At 31.0% G+C, this 9,677-nt stretch overlaps 1 protein-coding gene across 1 annotated transcript; it reads right to left on the bottom strand.

The window, feature by feature from the left end:
* Positions 1–1,081: 1,081 nt before the first annotated feature.
* LOC110825285 (sugar transport protein 11-like) lies at positions 1,082–3,449 on the bottom strand. Its single transcript, XM_022055732.2, has 4 exons — positions 3,015–3,449; positions 2,583–2,908; positions 1,872–2,501; positions 1,082–1,788 (listed from the first exon to the last, which is right to left on the bottom strand). The coding sequence occupies exons 1-4, from the start codon at positions 3,142–3,144 to the stop codon at positions 1,330–1,332; spliced, it is 1,545 nt and encodes a 514-aa protein (XP_021911424.1). The 5' UTR covers positions 3,145–3,449; the 3' UTR covers positions 1,082–1,329.
* Between the last annotated feature and the right edge of the window lie 6,228 nt (positions 3,450–9,677).

The raw sequence follows: 9,677 nt of genomic DNA, 5'->3' as shown, positions 1-9,677 counted from the left end.
CTAAGATAAGACTTAAACCCAAAATGAGTTACACTTAACTATATAGGCTTAATTAACTCAAACTAAAATAAAAACAATACAAAATACTTAAAACAACTCAACTAATCTAGCCCATACACAAGGTTTATTCATCCATTATCAATAAGACTCAAACAAGCCCAAATTATCCCAAATCACTTAAATCCAATTAAAGTTACGAATTTGGGCTGTTCAAAAAGCTCATATTTGAACTTTACACAATTGGCCAGCCCATCATCCATATGTTTTTGAGTAAAAACTTGGAGCAACTCTTTAAACTTCTTTGCCTTTGATCTTATTACTGGTTTGCTGAAACTTTTCAAGTTTGGAACTGTATTTGTGTTTACATCATTTGAAATTTACTCCAAGTCACCTTCTGATGCTCTTTGAGTATCTTGAGTATTTTTAACCTTATTTACATCATACTATATAATATATACATATAATACAATTTAATTGGTGAAGGTATAGCCTATAAATGTTATTAAATAGTATATTTAATAGGTATATTTGATATATTATATGCACGGTTAGATGAAAAAGTTCTTTTTTTTTCATGTTATAACTATAATGATTTAACAACAAACTAAAAAAATTTTTATTTTGAGCAAAAAATAACCTTTAATATACTTAATTTATAAATTTTATTAATTTAGTAAGAGTCAATGTTTATATACTCTTAATTACTAACAATTACTACGACCATGTTTTTTTCTAAAAATAATTGAAATGTTGTATATTTACTTAATTATCAACCTATCTTTTTCTTTTGTGATGGAATTATTAATCCATCTTAATTTCATATACATATACACACACAGATATATATATATATATATCTAAAATTAGATATAGTTTATGTTTTCAAATTTTTAAGGGAGAAATATTCTACTTTCTTCTTTTATTTATAGATTAAAATTTATAAACTTTCATTTGTAGAATGATTAGTTATTTCTAAGTTAGGTATTAATTTAATGAAAAGGATCAATGAAAAAGTTGATAATAGTAATAATACATATATATACTACAAGAGTAGGCAGAAGAAAAAGAGAGAGAGAAAAAGTTGGGAATGAATATAAATAAATATTATAGAGAAACTTGTAGCGAAGAAAAGAAACAATTAGATTTCTTGGTCCAAAGTGAAATTACACTCATGACATGACGATCTACTAAACAAAAACCTAAACCTGTGCCAATGGACACACAGATGGTTTGGGCCTTGTTCAAGTTCTGATCCTTTATTATATTGAAACTTTCCCTAACCCATAACGAAAAGCAGAAAATGAAATCATCAACGGTTCATCATTATGTTCAAGCATGAGCCGTTTCATTGCCATGGTGGCCGATGACTGCGTCATCAGGAATATACTTCGCCCAGAACCAGTGTTCCTTCCAAACTCCACTCATTTCTTCAATTGGGATTCCACGAGTCTCTGGTAAGAAAAAGTGGACGAAGATGGTCATGATCACCACCATGCCAGCAAAGAAGAAGAAGAGACCGAATTTCATGTGACAAAGCATGGTGAGGAACAACTGTGCGATGAAGAAAGTGAAGATCATGTTGACTGATACGTTAATGGATTGACCAGCTGATCGAATCTCCAGAGGACAGATTTCACTTGGTACAAGCCAACCCAATGGACCCCATGACCATGCAAATGCAGCAACAAACACGCAGACCAAGAACAAGATCAAGTCTGCGTCGGTTTTTGTCAAGATGCCTTGGCCTTCTAGTCCGAACTTCCAACCAATCAGAGATCCCACTGCGATCTGCATTATCACATTAATTAATTACATAACATGAGGATTTAAACAAATATATTGATTTAAGTAAAGTAGAGTTAGTATTGTACCTGAGAAACAATCATTTGGATGCCACCTTCGAGGAAAAGAATCTTTCTTCCGTACTTATCGACGCAGACAATGGAGACAATTGTGGCGAGCACATTAACACCTCCAGAAATGACAGCGGAGAAAAGAGAAGCTTCGTCTCCGAATCCAAGAGTCTTGTAAAGAACAGGAGCGTAAAACATGATCATGTTAATACCAGTGAGTTGTTGGAAGAAAGGGATGAGTGAGCAAAAGACGAGTTGAGGTCTATATTGGGGTTTAACAATATTCATCCATGGATGCTGCACTCTTCTTGCAGCTTCACTGGCTTCGAAAAGATCCTGAAACTCCTCCTCAACATTGTCTATTCCACGAATCTTCTGCAACATTCTCTTGGCTTCCTCCGTTTTGCCTCTTTCGAGGATGGAGTTGGGAGTATCGGGTAAGAAAAGAGATCCCACAACCATCATCACAGCAGGAACTGCTGCTAGACCAAGAGATACTCTCCACCCTGTTCCGTTCTTGATGTTTGGAGTGAAGTAGTTCACAAGGTTTGCTACCAGAATGCCAATGGTGATAGCCATTTGAAAACCGATGTTAAGTGATCCTCTGATCTTTGCTGGTGCCATTTCTGACAGGTAAACCGGCACAGACTGCATCCATTCACAAAACTCAGAACTACAGTTTCTTATAAAGGAAAAAAAATGTATAATAATTGTATACAAAACTCAGACCTGATTGGCGAATCCGACGCCGACACCGAGCAAGAGACGACCGATGATGAGCATCTCGACATTCATGGCAGCGCCATTAAGAATGGCACCGGCAAGAAAAGCAAGGCCTCCGATGAACATTGATATTTTTCTTCCAAAAGTCCTTGTTACAGTTGAGGCGAAGAAAGAAGCCACCAGTGCAGCAAGGTAGAGGGAAGAGGTGAACAAAGTCAGCATTTGATTATCAAATTTACAGTACTCTGTCTCACGCATTGTTTTATCGTTCATTTGTCTCAAAACTTCTGGGAAGAACTTGGTTAAGAATTCTTCCATTGAGGTCACTCCACCTGCATTTTACAACATTAAAAATAATTCATTCCATATATGCATAAACCCACATACAGATCCACAAGATCATATATATATATATATATATATGTATATGTATATTACCTGAGATACCAAGATCATAACCAAAGAGTAGACCTCCCATGGCGGCTACAAGGCAAGTAGTGATGACAAAGGTAGTAACACCACCTTCATAACTCCCAGAACCGCCAGAAACAAATCCTCCGCCCGCCATATCTTCGCAAACTCAATATTCAAGTAAATATTAAATGATTAATTATTTAAAGTTGAAATAATCAATCAATCTTCTTTCTTCCTTTTTCCTTTTGAAATCCTTTTATCTGGTTTTGTTCACCTCTAAGGTGGGTAAATTGGAGATAATGATATAGATAAATGTAAGATTTTAATGGTGTAATTTCCACTTTACATCCACCAAAAAAGAAACTGTACACCGTAATAAAAAAAAAGAAAGGAAAAACCCAGATATACACTCTCTTCCCTCTATGTCACCTGGTGACCTCGCCTGTTTTTCCATGGAGAAAAAGCTCAGTTTTATACTATGTTTGATTAACTGTTTGGCCTGCAAAATCGCACCAGACTCAATTTTTTGTACGAGATGATTGGATCAGGGTGTTCACTTTCACTTGCTCCTAGCCATTGGTTATCATTTTTTCAGGGAAAATAACCAAGTTTAGCCTTCTCATCCACGCAGACTTGGTAGGATATTGACATGGTCAACAACATTGCACCATTAAACTTTATCATTAATGATTTGTGCATGAGTCATATATCCTTCATGGATATTTAAATCCATATGTATAATATTATTGTTAAACTTTGATCATTTTATCCTTCCCATCTTAATTTTATCTAATAGATAACTAATGACAGATAGGAATACAGCAAACATATGTCTATCTACAAAATAACAAAACACCCAGCTATATATGGAATCGTATATATCCATTTGCTTTTTTTTTTTTTTTTTTTTCTGTGGAAAGAAACCAAATTAAAGCTGTGGAATTATATGTATCCTGAAGTAGTTTTTACAATAATTGTCTGTATAAATATAGATACATATATTTATGTACATATATATATATATATATACATATGGGATCTCTAAACTTGTGAGTTTATTATATATTCCATTAGTACAAATGAGATGAATTAGCATAGTGCTTCATGAATGTGATTTATTCATCTGATTATTCTAAATATTTGTCAACAAATTATGCTCTCAAAGCAGCTAATCATATATTAAAATTTTATCCGATATATTGTTTGCTTATATTCCTAAAAAATGAAATAATAAGAAAAACCATTTACTTTATGGACTTTGATCCATAACTTCATAGCTTTTATCCTCTTAAGAATATAATAACATATCAGAATCAATGTCTAATTATGGTGTAAATATACATCAATTTCTTGTAATTTAAATTGTATAATATGTCTGTAAATAGTGATATTGCAAGAAATAAAATTATTCAAATTTTATTTCAATTAATAACATAACATCAGAGCCAAACTTTAAAACAATATTTTCTTCACTTTCATCTGCTCATATCAATTTATCCATGCCCTCTACTCCCTCTACTTAACTATGCTCTCAATTCAATATGCTATCATTCATTCTCTATTAGACTTATACCTCCACCAACTATCCTTTATGAAATTTATCATTATACGTAAATTTATCTATAATAACGTACCAACAGAAGTCTTGCTTGACCGCCTAATTAATGGCTTATGAATGGTTCTGAATTGATTGGTAGAGTAGCTACTTGGAGCTATACAAACGAAAAGAGCCCATTAATAAAAGTATATATAAATAGAATTTCGTTTTCATAGATTGTTACTATACCGACGGCTAATTATACTCTGTCAAAGTCTTCAAACATGTTCTTTGCTATTCAAATATCTTTATGTGGTCTATCTCAAGTCTGTGACTTGTAAATAGAGGAGATGGTGGCTTATTAATTTGAAATTTATAATTTTATGATTTATGTTTTTTATATTTTTTATTATCTGTGCTTCTTTTGCTTTATAATTTTTGTGTTATTTTCTCATGGAATAGATTGGAATTAGGAGCCATTTTTGCTTAATTAATTTCTAACCCTATTCTTTTCAATTTCTCTTGTCTTCTTTATGTTATTTGCTCTCTAAACTTACTTTTCTTGTTCATATTAAGGATGAAAAGATCCTAATATTAATACTATCTAACTTAAGAACAAAGACTTATAGCTTAAGCAGTAGAAATAGAGGCTCCACCATCTTGATTCATGTACCTGTATATTTCTACTCAACCCATAAAATTATCATAAACCAGAACTTGAGAGAATGGTTTGAGATGTTTATGCATTGTTTCATCCACTTCTCAAGGACATGCTTAAATCTAATTGTGGTCGTAGTAGTTAATGTGTCAAATTGTTTATGATAGGCACATAGCCAAAGTAAATGATTAATGGTTTTCTTGTCCTCCCCAACTCATTGGAAAAAATAGAGTAGAGCAACATAGCTTTCTTTCTCAATCGACTATAGACTTGTAAAATATCTTCACATGGTCACCATACCATATGTTTGACCTTGAGTGACATTAAAACATACCAACTATTCTTCTAATGAACACTAGAAGCTCTAAATGAAGGTCCTGTCAGTCCCTTTTTTTTTCATCTAACTCAATGATATCCTAATTTAGAGTATAGTCTCTATATTTCGAGTTTATCGACATAAACTTATCAGGTGGCTTTCCACTACTTAGTGAAATAAAAATTGATGAACTTAACAGTTTGGTGAACAATTACATAACTAATTTAATTATTATTAGATAAATATAGAAAATTTCAATTATAATAGTCATTTTGCAATATAAATTAAAATGTTATTATTCTCACATACTTCACATCCTAATAAAAGTAATTGATTCTTCATAGAAAAAAAGGTAGTTGATTAAAAATCAAGGGTGAGTTATCAACTTTCAAAATCACCAAATCAAGTTATAAATAAAACCTCACAGTCACCATGCAATAATTATGTTTAATTCTTAAAATAATATTTAAAACTATATTTAACCATTATAGTACCAAATAAAGGACACAAATATGCTTTTATCAAAGCCCATAAATAACTAGTTCATATTAGATATTGTTATTTATTCCTCATTTGTAAGGTTAGATCATGATATTCTATAATATCATACCAAAGAAACAAAAAACCCAAAACTCATAGTAGCTTGTGTTGTCACTAAAACCATGGACTTTGTATAAGATCAAACACCAATCAACTCAAGAAATTATAAAATAATAATTTAATTCAATCAAGTCAATTAATTTGTAGGTTTAAATTCTTATAACAATAGATACCAAATAGCTGGTTGTAATATTTTATGATACTTTTGTAGGAATATCATAAAATAGATCTAAATCAAAATAATCAAGTTCATATCAAATAAAAAAGATTAGATTTGAAATGGAAGTATACCTAAATCCACAGTAGAAGAAATTCACACGTCTTACAGTAGATTTTTAAAATCAACATGTGGTCATTTGGAATTTTTACACTTTATTTTTTTTGGTGATAGGATGATACAATAAGAAAAAATTCTACATGTGATTTAGGGACCATAACCGTATATTTATATTCTTAAATTTTTATTATTTCTAATTCAACTCATCATAAAATCATAAATAACACTTTTGGTCTCTGTACATAAAAAAGTTCATACTTTATTTGATGTATTAAAACTTAGTATCTCTTTAACCTTAGTAGATCACTTTTAAACAGATCTAATCAAATTGATAGCCTTTTATACATAATAAAATCTACATTAAGTCCATACAGTTAATTAAAATCTAACAATCTACCACTTATGCTGTATGTGTCACCTTATAATTATGCATCGCTAAAAAATCTGGTCCATCAATCATATCAATATAGGATCAAAGCGATCTTCACTACAATTATCTTAGTTAAACTCATCAATAGTCATGTATATCAATATAACCAAATGACATAGATCAAGCATGAAAGTGCAATATGGAAATTACATGTTATGTGATTCGAGCATGCCTATTTCTAACCAGTCATCCCTTAAACCTTAATGAGATCAAATTTAACTAAGTTCTGAGATAAAAATAAATCATATCATTATAACTTAAAAGAATAATCAAATGTTCATAAACCATATCCAAATTTAAAGCACAAAACATGTCTTAAATATAAAAGTAACTGTAGTATAAAACTTCTACTAAAAATGCTTAAGAGATACAACACTCATATGAGCAATGTGCTCATGTAAGACTTTAGGTGGATTAGTGAGTGGATCCACAACCATAGAGTTCATTCTGATGTGCCTTATTGATATTCATTTACTATGAACTTTTTTTTTTATAATCAAGAACTTTATGTTTATATGCTTTAACTTGATCGAGCTCTTATTATTGTTGGAATACATAACTGCAGATTTATTTTCATAAAATAACTTGAGCAGTCTTTTAATGTCATCTATAGTGCGCAATTTAGTGGCAAAATTTTGCAGCCATATTCCATGATTGAATGTCTGATAAAATGTTATAAATTTTGCTGTCTTGATGGAAAAGGTTATGAGTGTTTACTTAGAACTCTTTTAGGAAATAGCTTCCCTAGTAAATAAGTAGATATAGCTTTATGTAGATCTTTTGCTATCTTGATATTTGACGAAATTAGAATCAAAATGACCAATGATGTCCAATTGATTTGATCTCCTATATGTGAGTATGTAGTAGTTCGTTCTCTGTAAAATATCGCATGATACGTTTGGTTGCTTTCTAATGATTCATCTTTAGATTGCTTAAATATCTCCCTAGCATTCCAACAATGTACATAATATTTAGACAAGTACAAACTTGAGCATATATAAGACTTCCTACAGCTAAAGTATAAGGAATCTTTTGCATTTCTTTAGTCTCATAGTCATTTTTGAGCAATGACTTGGAATAAACTTATCTCCATCAGACACAAGGATGTCACTTGTTTTACAATCCTTTTTGTCAAATTTCTTAAGAATATTTTCAATATAACTCTTTTGTGATAATTCAAAAATACCTTGAGAGCGATCCTAGTATATATAAATCCCTAAGACAAAAAAGTTGTTCCCTAAGATCTTTTATTTTAATTTTTTTTTTAGAAATCTCTTAGTTTCATACAATAAGCCTATATCATTATTGGCAAGTACTATATCATCGACATATAAAACAAAAAAAAAATATTTATTCCCACTGAACTTATGGTATACACAAGCTTTAATTATAATCATCTCAAAATCAAACGAGATGATAACTTGATGGAATTTATGATACCATTGATGAGAAGCCTGCTTGAGTTCATAGATTAATTTTTTTAATTTGCAAAGTATTTGCTTCGCATTGCCCGATACAAAGTTTTCTATTTGCACCATAAAAATTGTCTTATCAATGTCATCATTAAGAAATGTAGTCTTAAAATCCATATGATGTAACTCAATATCAAAATATGCCACTAAAGCCATTATAGTCTTGAAAGAGACTTTTGATGAAATTGGAGAGAAAGTTTTTTTATAATTGATGCCTTATTTATGTGTGAATCCTTTAGCGAGAAGACATGCCTTGCACATCTCCACATCGTTTTTTAAATCTCTCTTGGTTTTAAATATTCATTTACAACCAATGAGTTTCACATCTTCAGGCAATGGGATAAAATCTCATATGTCATTGTCCTTCATATACTTGATCTCTTCATTCATAGTATCAATCCACTTTTGAGGGTTAGAACTTTCCATGTCTTGACAGAAGTTAATTAGATAATCTCTTACCATTTTAATGTCAACATCATGTTCTTCAAAAAAATATAAATTAGTGATTTAGAATTGCATTACTCCTCTCTCTAGTGGACTTTTTTAATCGCATTGGTTCTTGAGGTTGTGGAGTTTGTTCTTATGGAACTATATTATCTAAATTTGGAATTACTTCTTGAGCAATGTCAAGTATAAGAGTCTAATTCTTATCATTATCAATAACAGTCAAGAGAATATCAATGTATTCCTCTTCAAATATAAGGTCTCAAACTCTCTCTCTCCTTGCAAACTCAACATCCTCAAAGATTCTGATATTTCTATCTCAAAAATCACCGTAGTCGGGGATCATAAAACTTATAACTCCTAAATCTTTTAGAATATCCAATAAAATAACAACTAATTAGTTCTTGAGTTCAGTTTCTTTTCATTCAACCTATAAGGCATTGCCTCAACTGGACATCCCCAAATTTATAAAAATATTTTAAACTTGGACTCTTACTTGTTCAAAGCTCATAAGGAGTCTTTACAGTCGCTTTAGTTTGAACTATGTTGAGTATATATGTTGTAATCTTTAATACTTCTTCGCAGAGAGATTCAAGTAAGGTAAAATGACTGATCATACTCTTCACCATATCCTTAAATGTTTTATTATGCCTTTTAGCAACATCATTCATGCTAGACAAACCCGGTATGGTGTATTGTAGGATGATATTGCATTCCTCTAAGAATCTATCAATTAGTCATGGATGTTGTTCACCTAATCCATCATATCTACTATAGTATTCATCGCCACAGTCAAATCTGACAGCTTTAATTCTTTTGTTGAGTTAGTTTTCAACTTCAACTTTAAAATTTTTGAACACATCTGGTGACTGCAATTTCTCATTAATGAGATAAAGGTAGGAATATCTAAAATAGTCATATATGATAATTATGAGGTATTGTTGACCATTCTA

The sequence above is a fragment of the Carica papaya genome, chromosome 6 (assembly GCF_054855325.1).
Source record: "Carica papaya isolate Zhongbai chromosome 6, ASM5485532v1, whole genome shotgun sequence".
Classification (NCBI taxonomy): Eukaryota; Viridiplantae; Streptophyta; class Magnoliopsida; order Brassicales; family Caricaceae; genus Carica; species Carica papaya.
Note: the sequence above shows the minus strand (reverse complement) of the source record. Positions and strands in the feature narration are given on the sequence as shown.